The 22,933-nt window shown below is 42.5% G+C and overlaps 1 protein-coding gene across 1 annotated transcript in view; it reads right to left on the minus strand.

Moving 5' to 3' along the window:
- Nucleotides 1–7,485: 7,485 nt before the first annotated feature.
- The window catches only part of LOC108932189 (kin of IRRE-like protein 3), a 58,507-nt gene continuing 43,059 nt past the window's right edge, over nt 7,486–22,933 (minus strand). Inside the window, exons 6-16 of the mRNA XM_029255688.1 lie at nt 20,408–20,556; nt 19,394–19,521; nt 18,443–18,569; nt 14,241–14,341; nt 13,381–13,591; nt 12,304–12,411; nt 12,144–12,194; nt 11,934–12,017; nt 11,575–11,684; nt 10,794–10,880; nt 7,486–7,953 (exon numbers count right to left, since the gene is read on the minus strand). Coding sequence (XP_029111521.1) covers nt 7,486–7,953; nt 10,794–10,880; nt 11,575–11,684; nt 11,934–12,017; nt 12,144–12,194; nt 12,304–12,411; nt 13,381–13,591; nt 14,241–14,341; nt 18,443–18,569; nt 19,394–19,521; nt 20,408–20,556 — 1,624 coding nt within the window. The remainder of the gene's footprint in view (nt 7,954–10,793; nt 10,881–11,574; nt 11,685–11,933; nt 12,018–12,143; nt 12,195–12,303; nt 12,412–13,380; nt 13,592–14,240; nt 14,342–18,442; nt 18,570–19,393; nt 19,522–20,407; nt 20,557–22,933) is intronic.

The following is a 22,933-nucleotide window of genomic DNA, read 5'->3' on the forward strand; positions in this document are numbered from 1 at the left end:
TGGAGCTGATGTTTGATCAAACACCTCTGTCTGTATTGTGAGTTAAGACAACGTTGCTGGAACAAACAACAGAAACCTTAAAACAGAGAAAGGTCACCGGATCAATAATCCATTTAAGATGCTCCCTGGGATTTCGATTCTAGTATGCCTGTGATCACCGAGGGAGATTTATTTAACTATACTTAATGTTCACACCAGAAGACCCCGTTAAAAAAAAAACAGCTGTGAAGGTTGCAGCCGTATTTTGGCTTTCAGCGAAAGGTGTTTTTGCCCGGACCGGCTTAGATGGCCGCTTTTTTTTCCTCCGAAATATACGCGTGAAAGCAATCCCCCCCAAAAATATATGTTTTAAAAGCAGAAAGGTAAGGTAAAAGTAGCAGCAGAGAGAAAAGTACAATTTCCATCTGTGCCACAGTCTGGAATTAGCTGTGTTCCAGGGAGTTTTGCCAGGAGGGGGCTCTGATTTGGAGATTCATAATCCAATAAAGGACAGATGTTGGTAAAATGAGCTTTCCTCTGAAACAGCTGTCTTTAAACAAATGATAGCGAGGGAGGCATTTTACAGGCAATTACGCCGGGGCTACAGCGTTGAAGGGCTCTGCGAAAAAAAAAAGAAGAAGAAGAAAGAAAGAAACACTAAAGCACCCCCTACCCTTGGCAATTCTCAACTTCCTCACACGGAAGGGAGCAAAAGAGATTAAGTGTCTTTAGCACTTCGCGAGGCCTTTTTCCTGAGAGATGCACTGCTGCTGCCAGGTATAGCACATTACCGAAGCAAGAATATAAAAAAAAATGGGGACAAAAAATCATAAAATGCACACCTGTGTATCGCATGCTGTATGCGATTCAGGTAATTACCTTCTGAGAGAGATCAGTCGGATGGGATCTTACCGAACGTGACTAATTCCAGAACTCAATTACCAGCTGCATTAATAAAAGATCAAAACGGAGAGAGGGGAAATAATTTATGAGGTTGGAAAACAGCGAAAGCGGGTGCGGCGGTGTTCCGACGGCATCCTCTTACCCCGGCTTCTCGTAAACACCAGATAGGCCGCGAGGAGCGGGCCGCTATCCCTCGGACGGAGGGTCCGCCTGGCTGCGCCCCCTCCCCGAGTAAGCGGCAGCCAGCTGGGACTATCTAATTTCAGGCAAGGCTGCAAGTCGGTGCTCGGTGATCGGCGGTGACATTACGGGCTCGCCTGAATTTCTTGCATATGGAAAGAGGAAGAGCAGTCCAGCAAGGCTGACTGCCAGGCGACTGGCTGGGCAATGCACGGCCACAGAGCCAGCCTCTCGCTGCTCTCCCTCCTGCCTCCCGGAGCCCCCCCTCCTAACCCCTGTGGCCGGCAACAGCGCTTTTAGATAATTCCATAATGGAGTATTTCACTGCATCAGGCATTGATTCTACCTCCCGCTCCATTTTCCCTCCATTGTCAAATCTGATTTCAAATCCAATTATCAAGGAATGTAATTGGAAACAAAATAACCTGTTCCAACCATTCATTCAGAAAACAGAATAGTGTGTGATTCAATTTAGAGCAATTTCACAACTACGGTGACATGCTCAAAAAGAGATAGGCATTTAATCAGAGGAATAGCAATTTTCACTTCGTTTCCCATGTGGTGAGATGCAGTTCTGGCCTGTTTTTTTTTTTTTTTTTTATCATCATTTTATTTATTTAATTTTTTTGCAGTTATGGTCCTAGGTCAGATTTCAAATTTATTTATGTGTGCTCAACCTCAAAATATTTATTAATTCTGAAAGCAGTTTCATAAATGTGTGAGATGATTGACAGTTGCTTGGAATGCTAGTGTCTCTTGGCTCAGCTGCGATGAACCACTGCTCGAGATCCTCAACTCATTTTCAAAAGGCCCAAATGGATGTGATCCGTCAGCCTGTCACAACATCAGCGAGAATTTCACGGTGTGGGAAAGAAGACGTGTTGTCAGAGCTCTGGACCCCCCACTGGGAAGCAATGCTGGGCAAACACAGGGTGGTACACGAGGAGATATGTTTCCAGCCATGCTACCTGACTGTGAAAACACATAACACCATGTAGGAGCAATGGCTGTGCCCAAAGGCAGCACCTTTGACCATGCAATTCATAAAAGTCATCTTATAATATAGACTGTGAAGCTGTTGAAGGTCCGGTGTATCGGTGTGATCGACACATGTACATTACATTACATTTATTCATTTAGGTGAACAGTGCTTCTCCAAAGCGACTTACAATATTAAGATACTTGTAATAATTTAACTTCAGCTGATTGACCATTGCTCTAGTACAGGTACATATTTGTGCCAAGTGGATGGTTCATTTCGGCAGGTGAACTGAAACTGCAGGCAGGGAAGCTAATAAAGGTGAAGTGTAGTCATATTTTTGCGTTTATTTCATTAGCTGATGCTGTGGGTGTTGAGCTGCTTACAGTTATTTACCCACTTATACAGCTGGGTTATTTTTACTTGGGCCATTTTTGAACTGAGTACCTTCCTCAGAGGTATTGCAGCAGGAAGCAGGGCGTGATCCCGCTGCCCCCAAAATCACTGTCACATTAGGTGGCAACAGCACTAAAGTCCCTGTATGGGTTAGGGTTGAGGGCAAGAAGTCCACAGAAACTGAGCAAACATTGTCCACTTGAGCAACTGTCGTTCCAGGGCGATGTGGGAGCGTCTGTTCCGTGGATTATGGCGGTCGCCCTCCCTTCAGACAACTTTTTACTACATTCTTTACTTTTTACTACCAAGTGTTTGCGAGTTAGGTGTAGAACCAGTGATGTGCCACACACACACACACACACAGACACACAAAAGGTGAAAGTGTCACTATACAGTCAGGCTGACCCAAATTCTCAAATATGAATGGAACCATGCAGAACAATTCACAACAATAGAAAGGTTATTTTCATATCTTTTTGTTTTTTTTTTTTTCCTCAGTTATACAGAGCAAAAGCATCATAAATTCACAAACCAATACAAGTAAATTACAACTTTTCATTGTAGCTTTTCGTCTTAAATACAGAGAGGGCCACTGCATGAAAATAATGGTTTATCCAATCATTATTTTTATTTTTTTTTTTTAGTTACATTACAGAATATAAGTTTTGATTCGGTAAATATTGATTTTTGCAACTCTTCTTGTATATACTGTAGCACTGTAGTCGTTGAAGGACTAACAAGATATTGATTGGTTGGAAAAAAAAAACTGACAGAAAGTGCTTATGGCATTTTCGGTACATTTACACTGTGATTTGAGAATTTTTGCAGTCAATTCTCCTGTGAGAACTAAACAGCGACAGCAGGACAACAGCCTCAGAGTGTAGGACCCCCTGTTACAGGCCAGGACTGGGGAAACAGATGGATACTTAACCGGATCCTGAAAACTACATTTTTTTCCCCCTCAAGCAAAGCGATGTGTGAAGAGGAAGTCGGCGTCTGGCACAGGTTTCCGGAAATGAACAGTGGGCTCGCTGCGGAATGTTTTACCGGAATGGAAACCTTAGAGCTAAGACTGACCTAACTCCTGCCCTTAAGCTCCTTATCTCCCCACCCAGCTTTTTAGAAACAGCTTCTCCATAATAAATAGATAAATAAATCAATAAATAAATAAATAAACGCAGGCGGACAAATAATCAGTTCCAAAATATTACATAACATTTTGGAATGCCTTTTCGATAGTTTTCATTCTCAAAGACAGGGGCACAAATAGATGTCAGACTTTGTCGGGGGCGGGCGGGTGGTGGTGGTGGTGGTGGTGGTGGTGTGGGGGGGGGGGGGTTCAGCATCGTGTGACATTTGGGGGGTGTGTTTATACATCTGCTTGGCCCGCTCCTGCTTTGGCATGGCAAACGTGAGCAGCTGGTGTTGAACAAACCGCTCATCCGACGCGGGACGAGCTGGGATCTGCTCCACTCTTCCGCCGGGTAGGCTTTGATTCCTTCGGAGCGTGGGGCGGAGGGGGGGTGGTGGTGGTTGGTGGCTGATAAGCGCGGTGGCTGCTGGCTCACGGAGGCCCATCAAACACGGGGCATCAATTATTAATGCCTTGTGTTTGCTGCCGAGCCTGCTGTAACTCAGCGCACAGAGGCGCATTACATTTAGATCAGTGCAGCCCGAGCTGAATTACATCACATGCTCAGGCAGCGCAGAGGTAGGTGGATGCTGGGGATCTTTTTGAGGGGAACTCTGAGTGTCGGTTGGGAAAAAAAAAGAGTGGCGGGGAACTGATGAGTTCAAACATGTCGACAGCCGTTCCCCCCCTACACAAACGTGGTGCGAACTGGGTATTAACAAAGAAGAAAATATGCTTGTAGATGAGGGTCAAATTTGTAGGAGAGCTACTGACAGAAATTCATATGCTTAAAGGCGGGAACATCAATAAGGTTCCTGCATGAGTTTTTTGAGCGAACGGGGCTTGAGTTGGCTTGCTCCTGTCGGTTGTTTTCTGTTACAATGAGCTGTGTTGTCTGAGAACTTCTCATTGTTTGCGCTTCACCAAAAAAAAAGGCCACTCTAAAGCAGCGCGGAGCAATCCGCCTTTAGCGGCTGAGATTTCACAGAAACCGGCTCACTGGCGGTGTGCGCTTAAAGCACAAATGTGAACTGAGGTGGGCCAAGCTGGAGTGAAAACCAGTCAACCGGACAGAACGGAGAAGCTGTTTCCAAGATTTTGAGGGAAATATTGGCCGGGTAATATTTCCCAAGCTTATAGCACAAATAGAGACAGCAGCTTGGCGGTACTGCCCGTGTCAGAAGGGTTAGGCCGATGGAACTCGCCACTGAGAAATGCACGCAAGAATTGCCAGCTAGCACAAACAAGCATAGTGGGAGATTACAGAATAATGAAGAAAATTATGCCTGATTGTCTGTACAATGGTAATGGTGGGATGATTAGTTTTTACCTAAAATACAAAATTGCTAAAAAAAATAATAAATTAATCTATACAGAGAGCTTGAGAGATTTATATACAGTGGTCCATGGTCCAGCTGAATTATCATGTTGAAACAGACCTTTCATGTTCCATTTTACAAATGGATTGGTGCCCATTAAACAGCTTAAAGTCTTGCACCGCTACTCAAGTATAAAACCCACTGAAATGACTTGGATGTATTTATATGTAAAGTGCTTACAGCAGAAAGTAGCTGTTGGTTGTGAGTGTGTCTCTTAAAGTGGACCACACAAAGGATTGTCAGATTTCCACAGGACAAGAGACAGTAACCTCCTCTTTAACAGCCTTCCATCTGTCTCTGTGACCGAATTACTTTGAACGACTGCAGCAGAGTTGTCCGGTTAGATTTCCAATCGAAAGAAGGGGCAGAAACATCGGAGGGGGTTGATTTAATGACCACGAAAACTGAAACAGGTCAAGAAAATCTATTATTTCATATTAATCTATATTCCACACCCGTTTTCTTCTAATTGCCTGTAGTTAGACGTACTGAAAGTCCATGCATTTTGTATGTTTCCTTTTTATGTATTTTCGTTTTACAATAAGAAAATAATTTCATTGCTATGAATAACTGCTGGTGTGGATTAATAAAAATAAACACAACAATGAGGACTGCTCGGTCATCGTGTTATGTGCTATTCTGAACGGAACAGCAGCCTTCTAAAATCCAGCGCCCACAAGCCAGTATGGGAGCCCCGCACCTTAAGGGGAGGAGCTACAGTGGGACAAGCTGAAATGGAATACTAGATAAAAGAACTCCTTCCTGCACCAGCCTCAGTGTCAGGAAGATTGCTGATGGTCTTTCTCCTATCTCTGGCCATGGTTTGCTCTGTTCTCTAGGATCCTGTTGCACAATCCCAGGTCCATATACCAAACTGATCAGAGTGAAGCAAGCGTATACGTCAAAAATAATGACAGTCAAATGAAATCACTCCCAACTTTCCATGCACTGTGCTCAATTTGTGTTTTTCGCCTCAAGAATGTTGCCCTACACAGCACGGTGGATGACAGGTGTGAAGTATGATGGTTCTAAGACTTGCTGTGCAGCTATCCCAGCTGTTTTATGGTCTCTATTTTCTAAACCAAAAAAAAAATAGTGTAATAATTGTCTTCCTTTGCATTTGTCATGTGTTGCATTAGATGGCCACACATCAGCTTGTGGCTCACTTAAAACAGTGAACGTATTCCCATGAAAACCCCTCGACAATCTCAACAGGCAGAACAGGAAAAAAAAAAACGTATCCATCCTGTTATTTAACAGCCACATCACAGTAGGTAAAAATGCTGGATTTACAGAGCTCCAGTGTAAACACCATGATTTCAGCTTTACATGGAAAAGCCACGCGACGAAAATGTTTTGATAGAAAGATAGTATTTGGCTCCAATGAGTGTATGGCACGCACATCCAAGGGTCTGCAGGAGTTTCGAAAGACTTCACATTCCATGGGCAAATGCCTGTCTGTGAAATTCCTCCCTGTCAAATCCACATGACATTCTAGTTGTTTCTAGATGAACCGGGAAAGGACAACGGTTTTCTTTCCGCCAATCCCACTCCTTGGGAATCATGCCCTGTTTGGATCACAACGTCCTGTTCAAGGCAAAAAAAAAAAAAACAAAAAAAAAAAACAACACAACATGTTGTGGATTCAATTCCCAGTAAAAAGTCTACAGGGATAAATAAAAATAAAAAGCAGTGGAGAATAAGTTAAACTGAAACGAGACAAGGGATTCACACCCAACTTCTTTTTTTATCTCCAAGCAGTGACTTCTCTGGACTGTATAACAATGCTTTATTTTTTCTGGTAGAAATCTCTCCCATCCTTATCTTGGAGACTCAGAACTGGAACCATGGAAACAGAAAGTGTTATTTATTCAATTGGAAAGTCTCTAGGCAAGGCTTAGGAGGCGATCGCTTGCAGCTTGACTCGGTCCACCCCGTGGAGGAAAGCAACAAGTCTCTTTTCTGGGACTATTCACAAACACATTTGTGCTTTGATATTCAAGAGAGATGGCCTCTTCTGCAAGGTGTAGCGGAGCGGTTGCAGAGCTGAAATGAATCAGGAGAGCTCAGATGCCAAGAATGAGTGAGTTCACCTTGCTAGACATAGTTTATCTCTAGATTGTCATACATTACGATTCAGTGGAGCTAGGAAATCCTGCTGCTGTGGTCAGCATCATGTTTTTCCCCAAATAAAACGCATGGTTTTTAAGGAGCACAAAAACATTTCTATGCCCAGCTGCAAGCTGTCCATTTGAGCTCAATTTTGTGGGCAAATATGCTGTAGTGGAATCCTATTCTTATGGAATGTGGGTGTTTCTGTGGGTCTGAGGGTGTGGCTGGGCACCTTGCACCTCAAGTGGGTCTTAAACAGAACGTAGTTGTTATCGAGAGCTATAAACGTTAGCTGGAGCTCAGGAAATGTTTGGAAATGTCTGCAAGAATGACTCTAACACCACCCCATAAATGCACACACTAATCAAGTGTCCTCAGACCATCTGGGAGTTCTTCCTGGTCCAGACCCTAGAGGCACCGCCAGGCTAGACGTGGGTCTGCATTCGCTTCTGCAAGGGTCGCGTGAGGTCGGAGTTCTGTGATGACGACTGCGAGTAGTGAGAGGAGGAGGAGGCCGATGCCTTGCTATCCTTGTCAAACTGCACATAGCCATCCTGCTTGCTGTAGCTGCTCACGCTGCTATCGCACTGCGCATCCAGGAACGAGCTGGAGTCGCTGAGCGAAGCACGCTGGAACTCACGCTCACACAGCTCAATGGAGCTGCTCCCCATGCCCAGGACAAAGCGCTGACTGTAGTCATACAGGCGATTGGGCCCGGCTCCCAGTGTAGAGTAGATGTTAGTGAAGGACATGCCGGTGGGCACTCTCTGCTTGCCAGTGGTGGCAGAAGTGGGATTGCGCATCTCTGTGGTCTGGTTTCCTGCCAGGGTGATAGTGGGAGTTGAGTGGTGTTCCTTGAAAGTGTTGACACTGTAATACCCATTTGTTGGATCCTTTTGAAGGTGCAAAACCAGAGAGAAGGAGAAAGAGAGAGAGACAGAAAAAAAGAAAAACTTCTTTAATTTCCATGACAGCAGTCAATTTTGATACAGCACAAGTCTTGGCTAAGCCCCACATACAGCAGATAATATGATAGATAACACAAAGAATGCTACGGAACAGCTGTCTCTGAAATGCCAAGAGCTTTCATGATGGTTTTTTCAATTTAATGCTAAATAAGAATAAATCGAAAATAAAAGTGCCAGAATTCTGAAAGTCTTAGCCGTATTTAAAATGACATTTCCAAATGATATTTTCAACACGTCTGCAGAGAAGCAAATGTTAAAAATCTTGAAGAGTAAAATATACAAATCCTTATTTCTCATGCACTTTTTCTCCTAAAAACGAAGGCCAAGTCAAGGTCAAACTGACATTAATTGCTATCGAGACAGAAAGCTAGTAAGGCAACACGTTGTGACATGTATTATGTGGAGAACAGAACAACATGACTTAAAGGTGTGAATCGATGCTAAGTGTATATGTGCAAGATGGCTACCAACTAATTAGATTGAACTTTAATGACTCACAATATGGTGCCAAACAAATCATTTCCCAAAACTTTGCTAACATTTTACTTTTAATTGCATCATGAACAGATAGTTGCAAAATAAATATATAAATGCTTTTTCTCACTCCGCTGGCTGACCTATTTTGCACAGTGTCAGAATTTAATCATCCATCGTGAGTCAGATTCAAACTCGTTGCAGATTCTGTGATTCCCCAGTTCACAGCTGTTCAACGGGAAAAAAAATGCAATTTTTATCATTGGCACTTTGACGCACCAAGGCATTTAAAAAAATATATTCACGCTTCCCTAATACTGAATGGAAAAACTGGCCGTGCTTCGTAGTAAGCTATTTGTGGCATGTAATGAAAAACCTTGGGCCGTACTGTAATTTTCTTCCTATTTTTAATTGATGAATTAGCATACCTGTGGAGAAGGGGATCTTGTTAAAAAGACCCCATACTGCATCTTCGCAATGTTTTTTTTTTTTTTTTCGTTTATGCTAAAATATGTCAACCATAGTATAGAGGCTTTTAATCTTAAAATAGGCAGCACCAGCTATGAACATGATGTTACATCTGACCTGAATACAGAACAATGGCACTGTGCCCTTCAACATAGTTTGTTTTTTTCCTGTGCTTTTCCTTTAAAGTCTTGACTAATTTGAAACCACTGTGAAAAACTGTAAATGTGTCATGCATGAATAGTATATCCATAAGACTGCCGCATGTCCACATTTTTACTGCATTGCAACTTTGCTCCTATGCATCCATCACCAGTATTCTATGTGTATTAGTTTAGCTGCAATGATTGTGTATAAAAGTGCAATATGTTATATTTTTGTTTTCCTCACAGATGAGCGATAGCTTTACTTGCCATAGTTACGTAATTGCTAAGCCTAATGTAATTTCAAATTATAAAATATTCTTTTAAAACTTTGATTTAACAAAGTTTTGTTAATGGCTAGAAAAAATTATCTGATTTCAGTTCATTCTACCACCTGTAAAAACAATGACATGAAAAATTTGTGTATTTTGTATTTTTATTTATTTGCAATGAGTGCTACCCATGAACTCTGTTGTTAATTTCAATAATTATTCTTCTGACTTCTATTCCTCTTGTTGTTGATAACAATATAGAGAGTTTACTACAATATGTTCAAAGCTTTTGGTTAATTTTGTCATCATTTTAAAGTGGTTTTTCATTGCAATTGATCAGCAAGAGGAAGGGAAAAAAGCAATTATAACTGTGAATAAGAAATTATTGGTTTTGGTTGAATAGATTGACTCTGAAAATTAAAATATTAAATTTAATTGCAGACATGGTGAACCTTCATTATAAAAGAGCAACAATAATTGTTCTTTATTGAAGCATAACTAATGAATGTTACAATAAATGATATGGTTTTCTATCCGGTGAAAAAAATTAACTATTTCCCTTACTCTACGCCTTATCAATTCTAATTGTGTTAGAATTTCAGTCCATTTATATTTCCAGTGAATAAACCCTTATAAAGCATCTGACAAAGGACTCCAGATGTGCTGTCATGCAGTTTCTATGTTCAACTTCAATACATAAGTACATCATTCACTATGTATATCCCAAGGTAATTCAGTCAGCGAGGTATATTATCAACCTTTTGTTCTTCAGATGAAGTTGAACAGAATATGGACCTCAGGCGACTCCAGATCACGTGATAGTGTACTAACTAACGTGTAAGGGTAAAACTAAGCTCAATAGGTTTCTTATTTTTACACATGAAAGAGTATGTCAGACTCAGAGTTTGCCCTGGAAAATTGTTCTTCGATTAGTTAAGTTGGTATTCAATTTTTTCCACCCAGCTGATTATAATTACCTTATTGACTCAGTTTATGCACCTTGGAATTCATGTATTTATGACTGGATTCTTATTTAACCATTTTTCTTCTTTAACACCCATCAGCTCATTTGAAACAACGCTAAGAATTCACAGATATAAACTTTTTCTTTCAGAAAATTATGGGCATATTTTGATCATAAAGGGATTTTACAGTAGAAATATCTCGTTTATAGAACTACTGTGAGGTTTCACACAATTTCAGGTACAGATGGTATATATATGGCCACCATAGTCTGTTATTATTTGATTGCATATTCTGGCACATTGGAGAGAGAACCTCCTGCACAAAGCTGATTTCATGCTTCCAGGAGGCTAATAAGGTGAATAATCTTGATCCACAGTGACGGATGGATGAACAACACCTGTTTCTCAAGGACTGCCTGAATGGCTTCTGAGCTCCCGGTGCCCACCTTGAGGTGCTGGTACTCCTTCTCCTCCTCCTGCAGAACCTCCAACTGCTTCAGGACAGACTCCTGCTGGAATTCACCCCGTTCCATCTGCCATGAGCCAAGAGGGTGAGAAGAGGTGTGGGGTTGACATAACTGCAGACCCATGGATTCAAGTCTTAGCTCAGCTTTCAGCATCAAAGGCATTCCTATTTCTCTCTGTAACTTTTATATAAAATGCTTTCAAATAAACAGAAATCACAAATGACATGTGTAGCTGTCTTATGGAATACCGCTCATTTGTACACCGCTGCTCACTAAATGTTCCTCTTTTCAGCTATGTAGGTGTGCAACTGCTGCATTTAAGAGGGTTTACCACTTTAAAATGAATGTACAGTATATATTTTTTTAAAAACATGTAACAAATACTTTATCCTGTGGTTAATATTTATATTAATATTTCCATTTCACTTGTTTGGAGTACTGTGTCCTGAGTCTTGCTGAGATTCAATTTCCAGTTTTATGGCTGGCAAGAGTCATGCTGCTGGAGAATTTTGTCACGGAATGGCAAAAAAAGGTGTCCTGGCATGCAAGGGCCATCTTGCCCCAGTCACAAAGACTTGTGATTAGTTTCATGGTGTCAACCCTATAATTAGTATTGAGGACGGGGGTGGAGTAATTACAGCTCATTAAACATGGGTGTCAAAGCGGGAGGAAGTATCCTGGCCTGTAGTGGGGTAAACTGGTGGTATCAATGGAGGTGATGGGCCAACAACTCAGAGGGCTGGTGTATCCTCTCACTCACCATTAACTGCTTGATGGCTGCATGATCCTCGCTTTCCCGGGCTGCATTGTGGTCCTTGTGAACGATCTCGACGCGAATGTCGTTCTTCGCCGATACCACCCCTTTGAGATCTGGGAAATGCAGCTGCGATGAGCTTGGTGCTGAAACCCAGCACTGCAGATTTGCACTTTTTTCCCATGCAGATTAAATGCAGTGTACTGTCCCCTCCCTGATAGGTGGATGGGTGTCCAACAATGGCACGGCAGAATAAAACACCCAGTTTTGTCTTCTGTCGAGAGAAGGGACATCCACAGACATTCCCACAGTCCCGCAAGCTCATTGGGAAGTGTGTTTAAGACTGTCGTATAGCGAAATCTTACTTTCTGTCTTATTTTTGCTTGCATGTTCTCTCTGGTGAGCACAGATGGAGACGGGCACAGAGGGCATAGCCAGGTGCGCATCTTCTGCGGTATACAACAACAAAATGCTGAATGCTAGCATGGGTCCTGCAGAGGATGATGCAGGAGAATTTGGCAACCGCAAAAGAAAAAAAAAAAAAAAAAAAAAAAAAAACAACTAACTATCCTAACCTGAGGCTCTGTACGAACACTGGAGGTACTTGAGAGGACAGGCAGGCTTATCTACGACAAAGAGAGAGGAGACTTCTTAACAAAGCTTTCACTATCTGACCTCAGAGCAGCCCCTGTGGTTTAGCGGCACATCAGCGTGGGCACAAGGAGCAGAACTTACTGCGCTGGGACCGAGTGCAGCAGAAGGCCCCGATGGTGCCCATGAGGACGATGAAGGCAACGAAGGCTCCAACAGCGACGCCAATGATGACGGCAACAGGGAGGGACTCTGAAATGCAAAGACACACCCCTCTACAATAACACATCACAGAAATTTCCGGCACGCTGCTCCCTTCCTCCGTGACGTTATCAGTCAGATAACTCATACGATGTTAACACCTTCTGGACGATTTACAATAGCCGCACATTCGAAATAAGTCTTGGCATCACCAGACATGACTAACATACCGACCGCTTGATTCGTGGTAGAAGTTGCCGAAACATTGTTTACTTTCCTTGCTTTAAATGCAGCACAACAAGGTTCTTTTCAGACACTTAATACCTATTCAATGTCTTCATTAATCAATGCCTCATTGAAGTAAGTCAGCTATATGTTTTCATTTGCGAGAAATGAATCGAAGGAAACCCCTCCTGCTTAAACAGGGGAAATACATCAAACTGTCATGGCACTGAACAACAAAGCATTAAAAATGCTTCCTAAAAATCCAAACAGTTTAAGCGATCATGGCTTGTAAAAAATGAACATCAATATTCTACATAATCAAGTCATTAAAACATGTAACCATCAGCAATACGATAGTAGAAATTTAACTAAAAACAAAAGGTCATAATATATTAAAACTTACTTTTTGGGTCATTGCTGTCAACCAGTATTTCAGCAAAAGAAACCATAAACTGGATTTCTAATAGCAAGATACCCTTGGATTGCCAAACCATCTGACTGGTTGCTTATGTCTGATACTTAACATGAATGCACTGATTGTAAACCTGAACCACATGTTCATAAAATGACTGAAGTCAATATAAGCTTCATCATGTTACTATGATTATGTAAATTTGCAGGAAATGAGAGATTGAAAGGTTAGCTTTCCAGTGGAACATTATGAACTTCCAAGCCTTCGCAGGCCTATAGAAACACCCTTAAAACCTTTGCTTTCCTACTGCAGGAAAATTTTGCTTTCCTGGATTACATCCGTATGGCGACATGTGCTGTAGAAGAGAAGGAGGGCTGCCGAACCTTGCCTCCCACCTTGTTCTTTGAGACGGATGATCTCCGTGTCGGAGCCGAAGCTGTTCCAGGCCGTGCAGTTGTAGATGGTCTGGAAATCGGCGGGCACAATATTGCTCATAGTGAGGGTGGAGATAACACCCTCCTCCGTGCTGACAGTCTCCACTGTGTATCGGCCTGACGTACCTGACTCCAGTACCGTCTCTTTCCAGGACCACGCCTAGAATGTATGGAGACCTTCAGTGCTTTGTTATGCATAATTCATCTTTATCCATTTACAATGATAAGGTGCTTATTGAGCTAATTATGCGGTGTTAGGCTGGAAGTTGCTGATTCAACTCTACCGTTTAAAGTTATATAGTTTTATTAGGTGCAGCAGTATACCATAAAACAGTTACAATGCCCCTTTGTCAAGTTACAAGGAAATTTAATTAGGGAGTAAGTTAAAGGCCTTCAATTACAGGGCACAATATTAAGCATTTAACAAGCGCCATTGCAAAGTGACTCCCTGGTTCTCATACGACACACCCAGTCACGCACAGGGCTTACACAAACGCTTATGGGCATGCATGCTCGCGTACAAAAAAATAGCATTAAAAGGATCGTTGAGAGCACATTGTTCGTCTAAGGGCTATGAATCTTAATGGGATCTCCAGTAATGGAGCACAAGCACGCCATAAACAGGAAATGAAACCTGTCAAATAGACTGGCCCTTCTCTGTGAGGGCAGCCCTGTCATAAACCAGATGTTCACTGCTGCATCAGAGGGGATAGTTTCGCTTCGATGCGAGGCTGTTATGTGTGTGCCTTGTGTTTCGATCTCAGAGGGTTCTAGGGGTTCCACGTTTCTTATCGTTTCTTTGTACTCACAATGCGGTCTGGAGGGGGGGTGCTGCGGATGAAGCACTTGATCTGGCCCTTTTCTCCATGGAGGGCCTGCTGTGTCTGGGTGCTGGAGATGGTGGGTGGTCCTGTGGGACAGGAAAATATCCCCTCAACTATCTTACAATACCGAAAGCTTGCTACAGACCAGTAGACCGCTGGATCCAGTTATGCACATTGACTTCTTAGATAACTTGCATGACATGGAGCAAACATCTGCATCTAAAAGGTAAAATAACAATGCATTACGTTTTAAATCTGGAGACACTCACAAGGGACATCCAACAACAAACCTGTTTTCAAAACTCTCCTCAAAGTGAAGCTGCTGCTAAATACCTTCATTGGATGATGACACTGATGATGATGGCGTGACACATTCATACCACTACCAAACAGGTCTAGTCAAAGTGGTAATGTCTACATTAAAAGGCTAGACGGTCATTTCAGTATCGAGGTTAAATGTCATTGTGAAGTATGCACATTACATGAACACATAGAACCACATCACACACCTACACATTTGAACTCTGTGAACCCTTAGACTGTGTGTGGGAAGGCTTCAATTCAGTTACTGGGGAAAAAAGGTGATTTGTGCAGGTGAGATGAAACTGGACTCTTTGGTTCATGTTTCGAGGAGTCCATCTGAGGTTAATCTGAAGGATGACCCCAGACGCTACTGAGCAGCCCATCACTTCAGGTCTTCCAACATGCACTCTTGAGCAAGTGAGAGTCTTCCAGAAAACAGCTGACGAGGCATTCACAACATGTTTAGATACTGTCAAATACGACTCATGATACTCCACAAAAACCTGAGTGCACTCAAAAACACCCTTAATAAATGGGCATAAGTCTCTGTAAACATCCATAATTGCAGTTTATTAGCCGTCCCTAATTTTGAAAACATTAGCATTTTGATGAGATGCCGACTGGTCATGTCGTTGTGAGCAAATGCTGAGAAGTGTGTTGAACTGGGGTTGTGCAGTAGCAAGTCTGCGGCATACCAATCGGGTTTTCCTCAGACGCTATGTGGAGATGTAAATATTACCGCCAGATTGACTCTACCAGGCCGCCCACGAAAATCTACAAGGGAAGAGGAGCCGTAATGACATTATGGACTTTGGTGGTGGAGGAGTTCCCACTGCAAACGTAATCAGATAGATTCCTTCTCTGCTTTAAAGGCCAGTGGGAGTGGCAAAACCTGATTTAGCGTTAGGAACAGGGACATAAATGTGGGAATATAACTGGACTACTTCATCTCAATACCCCATATTTCAGGCTCTTCAGAAATTGTCAGTTTTTGCGGTGGCGGTGGAGGGTATAAATTCCATTTGGTGGCACCTAAGGTTTTCTCAGTATGGTCAAATCTGGTCATGGGATATGACTCTAGGAGACCCTGATGTCTTCCTAGAGACCAGTGGCACAAAATCACTCGTATGGTGTATCAAGTCTGTGCTGACACTCAGTGTATTGTAAAAGAGATGATATTTCCCCAAACTCATTACAATTTATTTCAAAGCACCTCAAATGTGTAATATTTGCTCCTGTTTCTGTCAAAGGAATTCTTTCGGCACAGTACGTTAAATGCCATTTCCTCGCAAAAATTGTTTCTTTAAAGTAGATTTCTTTCCCCTGCGTCTGCTGGCGTTAAGAGAGAGATGAGACGCATAGAAAAATTCCCATAAAGAAAAATACTAGAAATTCACTAGCCCCCTGAAAAACTTTAATGGTGAAAATAATAAGAAGCGGTCGGCTATGAAACGGTATAAAAACATGTCAGCCACTTTATCCAGCCATTGTTATCATGTTTTCCCTCTCCGTAGGCTGATTCACAAACTGATTTTATATGTATACACACACATTCACAGGCAGGGAAGAATAATCACACACCGGGCTATACGTATCCATTAGCGATTCCAACATCAGCCAGTTCCCCTGCTGGCTATTTAATTTCAATTAGATGCCGCCGTTCTCCAGGGTAAGGCGAGAGCGAACGCTAGGGGAGCGCCCTGGGAGAGCGGAGACATGCATTGTGGCAACACATAAACAATGGCAGTTAACGGGACACAGATGCGTGCATACAATGCTGATGTGCGAAAGGGGCACTCAATGTTCTTTTTCTTTCTTGCTCATTTGCAACAGCATGTTTGCGGCACCCGAATAATTCAGCCATGCTTTGCTATTTATTTATTAGTTTGTTTATTTTTCTGCTTTTTGGTGGTAGAACTTCAATTTGGGTAAACTCTGAAAATTAGGAAAGGTAGGGGGCAAGTTGAGGGATGCACTTCGCACAGAAGTATCAAAGCAGAGGCTTGCGCACCAACCTTCATGGTGAGATTTGCTGAGAGGACTTGGTAAGCCTGCAGATACCTACTGCAGGACATTGGTATCGTTAAGAAACACCACGTTTCCATTATTCAAACGATAGCAAAGGATGCAACTTTTAAAGTCAGAGACAGATCCAGGCCAGGAGGTGTGTGACAGTACAATGTATATGCTGGGCAGCTGGTAGTGTAGTGCTTGAAATTGTTTCCAGTAAACCCAAAGAGCACAGGCAGAAATTACACTACCAGCTGTAGTATTCTTGAGCTAAAGACTTAACCTACATTGCTCCAGATGGGTAAATAATTCTAGGTAGGTTGCTTTGGAGAAAAGAGTCAGTGTGAAGTCCTACAACCAAAAACATGCTTTATACATCTATGAGACGAGCAGACAAAAGTCGTTTTTTTTTTTTTTTTTTTAATTTTCTAAACAAATCCATTAAAAAAGCTTAGATCGACATGAGTCAGGATTTTCTTTTATTGCCCGTTTACAAAGAATCGGTTATTTATTAATTTAGCAGATATTTTTCCCGACGCAACTTGGTGTTACGCTACTTACTGTGATTTACCCATTTAGACAGCAGGTTAATTTTACCGGAGCAATTCAAGGTAAGTACCTTGATAAAAAGTACGACAGCATGATCTGGAAATCAAACCTGTGTTACTTCAGTGCAAGGCATCGACTCTAAACACCGCATCGCCGGCTGCCGTGTGTGTGTTATTTATGAATCTTTTTATTTATTTATCTGACACTTTAATTTAAATGGAGTTACAGCTTTACCATACAGTGGGGTCTTTTACCCGAGCAACTTGGGTTAAGTACTTTGCACAAAAGTGCCTTTCTGGGAACTTGAAGCGGAAGCCGTCAGAACAATGCAAAGCTTCAGGGCGGCTCTTCATGTGCATCACTACACTACCCGCAGTCGTATTTGGGGCGCATATCAAAAGTATTGGAAGCAACAGGCCTCAAAACGGAAGCTCGGATGAATCAAATTCATCGCGAACGTCAAGGTAACAAGAGGCAACACGAATCCACGCTACGTGCCCCGCGATTTTCCATTAAGCTCCCGGCCGCTTTCGGAGCAGACGCCCTACAGCATCCGCAAGTGAGTTTGAATTAATATTATCTGAGCCCAAGTCAGTTCCCATCCATTTAAACAGTCCTCCTCTGAAAGGGGAGAGCTTCTCTACATCCCATTAGCATGGAGGGGAAGATGTACGAGACGTCAGTGTGCCGGCAACGCATTGTGGCAGGCTTTTCGAGAGCCTGTCCACGACATTAGTAATATTTAAAATATTCCATTTATCTGCATGCACAATAATTCCCGATGACAACCCCCCTCCCCATTCTGCACTTCCTCCCTGCTGGAAATGGGCACAGAGAGAAACTCTTTAAAGATGTGTAAATTTTGCAACTGAATGCCACTGCAATGTTAATGCACGCCACTGGAATATCAAGCGATCGTAATGAAGTAATTTGTCTGAAAGTTGCTGGATCTCCTGCTCGCTGCCTCACATTCATTAGTCAGTCGCTGACTGTGATTCCAACCTCCCGCGATTCCCTCAGAACTCTGCCTGCATTAAAACGCGTTTAACGCGTTTAATACGCGAGCGGCCCTAAGCAAAGCGAGCAGGCGGAGGCGCTCACAGTTCTTTGTAGTTTTAGCAGTATATCCACGCGACAAACACACTTCATGCAAATCCAAACACTTACGCACCAAGAACGTATGCCGGGCAAGAAGCAAACGTTGTTTTCTAGCAGTTCTTGCCGTCGCTATGAAGACAAACTGTTGTTCTCTTTCCCAACCGGAGGGAGGTGCCATGCACAGATGTGAGTGGCAGTCAAACAGCTCAGCCAGCTCTGCCTCTTACCATTTACAGTGAGCGTGACCTCCTTCTCCCCGGCCCCCACCCGGGGGACCACGGCACGGCAGACATACTTCCCAGCGTCCTCTTGTCTCACGGCCTTCAGGGTCAGGATGTTCTCGTTGCTCAGAACCTGCGGGATTGTCACGTAGACAGCCAAAGGTCACAATGTGAATAAGCTGAGAAACATTGCCTGTTGACCTGAAACACCACACTGCCATACCTCAATACTTTTTAAAGACCACCCTTATCAATTATTAAAATGTAATTTAAAACAGCCTTATAGCAGTATGACTTTTTTTTTTTTTTTTTCGAAGTCTCACTGTGGATTACAAAAATGTGGTATGTGCCTCTGGTGGAGGGACCGTAGCGGTAGTAGTGCAATCTGCAAGGTGGTCACGAACAGTACAACATGCCGATAAAAATGCTAATCTACGCATATTTATAATATCTTCAATAAACTGTATTTGTGTTAAAAATACAGTTATTCTAAACAGTATTATCAAGCGAAGTACAAAAACAGTAGTGTATGTTTTTAAACAAAAAAAAATAATCAAACACCCACTTGTCTTAGTTGTGTTGCTCTATATCTGTAGAAGGGTAATATGCATAAAAAATTTTCTTATTCTTTCACATGGTGCCTAAATATGTGACATAAAAAAATGGTCTTTATCTCTAATTTATATCAGTGTAGGAAAAAATAGTGGATAAAAAATGAGACAAGACCGTGGACCTTAAATAGTATTTATACGCCTTAACATAATAATTATCTCTTTAGCTAATTATAAATGGTTTTAATTTGGGATCTAATTGTTGTGTAATGAGGCAAAAAAGCAAGAGCATAGACCAATTACAAATGTAGGATAAAGGCAGCAATAGACAACTGAAGACCACAGAGGAAGCTGGAACCTGATTGGTGACTGAAACACCGAATGTCTTTTTGTGAACAGTACATACCACCCCTGAGCCTCGCTTCATCCACACGATGGTGAGAGAAGGGTTTCCAGTCCAGGCGCAATTAAACACAGCATCTGAGCCCTGGTCCACCTGCAGCGACTGTGGTTCCGCTGCCATCCGTGGCCCAACTGCGAGACCACAACCAAGTTGGAACCAGTCAAGGAACAATGAAGGACATCTGGCCATAAGAGCAGGACATGTCCAACCAGCAGATGAATTCTATGTTAAATACTAGATCAAATGACTTTGTGCTGACTGCAGGTTTTCCTTTCAATCTAATTTTATTTCATAGCCAGTAACACAGTAGTTAGAACTGCTGCCTTTGGATTGAAAGGTCACAGGTTCAAGTCCTACTCCTGCCTGTAGTACCCTTGAGCAAGGTACTTACATTTATTTATTTAGCAGATACTTTTGTCCAACACAACTTCCAAATGAACTCTATGTAGTGTTATCAGCCCACATACCTTATTCACAAAGGTGACTTACACTGCTAGATGCACTTCTTACAATGGGTCACTCATCCATACATCAGTGGAACACACACTCTCTGTCACTCACACACTATGGGTGAACCTGGGCAGCACATCTTTGGACTCTGGGAGGAAACCAGAGCACCTGTAGGAAACCCACGCAAGCACAGGGAGGACATGCAAATGCCACACAGACTGAGCAGGGATTAAATCCACATCCTCTTGCACCACCCAGGTGCTGGGAGACAGCAGTGCTACTCGCTGTGCCACTGTGCCACCAGTAAACTGCTCTAGCGAAATTAGCCAGCTGTATAAAAGGGTAAATAATTTTAAGCTTGTAATAACTGTAACCTTAACATTGTAATTTGTTTTGGAGAAAAGTCTCAGCTAAATGAATAAATGTAAATGTAATCCTGGTCAGTCACATACATTTATTGCTTTTTAATCTAATTTGTGTGTTTGTGAGCAAAAGTTAGCCAGATTTAGTCATCTTACAGAACTTTTCTTCAGTTTTCATATACGAGAAAATACTGAAGGCACTCACAGTAAACATCCACGTTCCGGCTGATGTTGGTGCTGCCCAAGGGGTTGGTAACCTCACAAGAAACAGGCTCCGTGAAGAAGGAGTGGTCTACGACGACTTCGTACGTGTCCCCAGATACCTCCTTGATTATGTTGCCACCTTTGGCCCACCTGTAAACAGAGATGGACCAACATAGCTAAAATTAACACCTACGGAGAATCAGGATTAACTCTTGAGAACATTTCACATATCAACATTACACTACATTTCATTAAATTAGTTTGTGTAGCAAATGCTTTTTTTTTCAAAGTGCCTTAAAGCTCAAAATAAATAAAATGTATTTCACAACAGGGGAGCGTGGTGGCGCAGTGGGTTGGACTGGGTCCTGCTCTCTGGTGGGCCTGGTGTTCGAGTCCCACTTGGGGTGCCTTGCGGTGGACTGGCGTCCCGTCCTGGGTGTGTCCCCTCCCCCTCTGGCCTTACGCCCTGAGTTGCCGGGTAGGCTCCGGTTCCCCGTGACCCCGTATGGGACAAGCAGTTCCGGAAATGTGTGTGTGTATTTCGCAACAGGAGAAAAAGCTTTCAAAACAGACACGTGATTGTCAAAACACAATTATTTTGTCCAATACCACAATTTTTTGCTTTTGCGTATTACAAAAGAAGCTACTTTTAGAATTTATAGGACATACAAAGGTTGTCATGACTGGTGGCATGATGCAAACAAATGGACCTGGTGGGAAACCAGGAGAGAAGTGGCTCTGAAAGAGATGTGTTTTGAAACTCTTCTCAGATGTTGATTTTGGATTCAGCAGCTCCAAGGGGCAACAAAAACTCATTCCTCCATAAAGCCGAGAACCTAGAGACTTTCGATGTCAGACCTCTTATGACTGGGACCACCAGGTGGACAGAGCAGGAGCACAGAGCTCTCTTTGTGGTGTTGGGTGCGATCAAGTTTCTTGAATTTGACATGGGCAAAGGAAACTAACGGAGAAAGACGAAAAGAGGGGCTACGTCTTCTTTTAGCAAATGTATAGCATTGCTTGGTTGCATTGTCTCCGGTTTAAAAACAAGCCAAATCAGAGATTACCTGAAGAAAATAAGTACAGTGTCGTTTTGTTTCAAACATTCAACATTGACTAAATGTGAAGGCTCCCAGAGCAAAGGAGCTCAAGGGGTGATGACTGCACAGGAAACATTCAAACATGTGCTTTCCTCTCGGGGTTCTCTCCCTTTGATGTTGAAGTTATTCTATGGTTATATAAATAAATCATCGGCATGAACAATCTCTGCTTGCTTCAGCATGTTTCATGGTGGCAAATTCCTCCGGTGACGAGCAGTTCCGACAAAAAGAATAGACAGGCTTTCATAGCTATTATGAAAGAAACACTGGAAAGAAAAAAATGAAAGAAAAAACCAACCACGAGATGGCAAATAGGCAGGACCCCAACGACGGCACATAACGTATTTATGGTAGGAAGCAACTTTAGATTAAAAAATCAACCCGGTTGCATGATAGGTGATTGTTTGCTTTGTATCGCATCCTGTGGTGCAATGTTTTGGTATCTTGGCCCAGTGCTTCTATAGCATCGCTGTCTCACACCACGAAGATGACAGCTCCCTATCAACACTGAGACTGGGGGCTGTTTGTAAGGCGGGCGGAGGATGGGTTGAAGGGGGCTGAGCTGTTTTTGCAGAAATTGATGAGACAAACTGATACATGTGACAATATTATGCCTGCAGGGGTAAAAGGGAGTACTGCAGGCTCCTGCTTTCATAGAATCCATTTGAAAATGATCATTTCCAGTCCACGGGTTCCTGATTTACTCCATGAAAGAGGCACGAGAGTTGGCCCCATCCACCTCGGGGCCTCTCGAGCTCCAAAGACATTGCAACTGAAACCGTCGTGCGCTGTCATTTCACGCGATTGTTTCGGAACTGATTAGCTCTCATCTGCATATAAATGTTTCAAATCCCATTCCATCAAAAGCTTTCAGAGCTTTTGGTATTTCGATGATGATGACAACGACAATGTTGATGGTGATGACAATGATAATAACAGTGAGGTAAGTGTCTTTTGCAGCGGCATTTGAAGGATAGATGTGGGATAATTAAAAAAAAAAAAAGGATGCCAAACATGGAAAAACCTAGAATGGGCTTTTCTCGTTAAATGTGGACATTTTCTGAAAACACTTTGGAAAACAACTTCCAACTGAGACTAGAAGATTTTACCAAAAACAAATGCACAGCAGTCATCGTTTTAAACTAATTCTCCATGTTTGCAGTTGTGAGACAGGTGTGTAAAATCTGGAAATACAGGCACATACGTCTTAGAACCTTTTCAGATCCCCAAGAACCACTGCAGCCACATCAACATTGTTTAGTTTAGAATGATTATATAAAAAGAGGAAAAAACTCGAAAAGCTGCTGAAATTCCATTAAAAGTCTCAATGTTTTCAGTGGATTTGCTTGTTCATTTCACTGACCCTGTCATTTTGTGTACTCTGCAATTCCTTAGACAAATGACTCCAGTTACCCCGACCAAATGGC

This window comes from Scleropages formosus, chromosome 10, assembly GCF_900964775.1.
Source record: "Scleropages formosus chromosome 10, fSclFor1.1, whole genome shotgun sequence".
NCBI lineage: Eukaryota > Metazoa > Chordata > Actinopteri > Osteoglossiformes > Osteoglossidae > Scleropages > Scleropages formosus.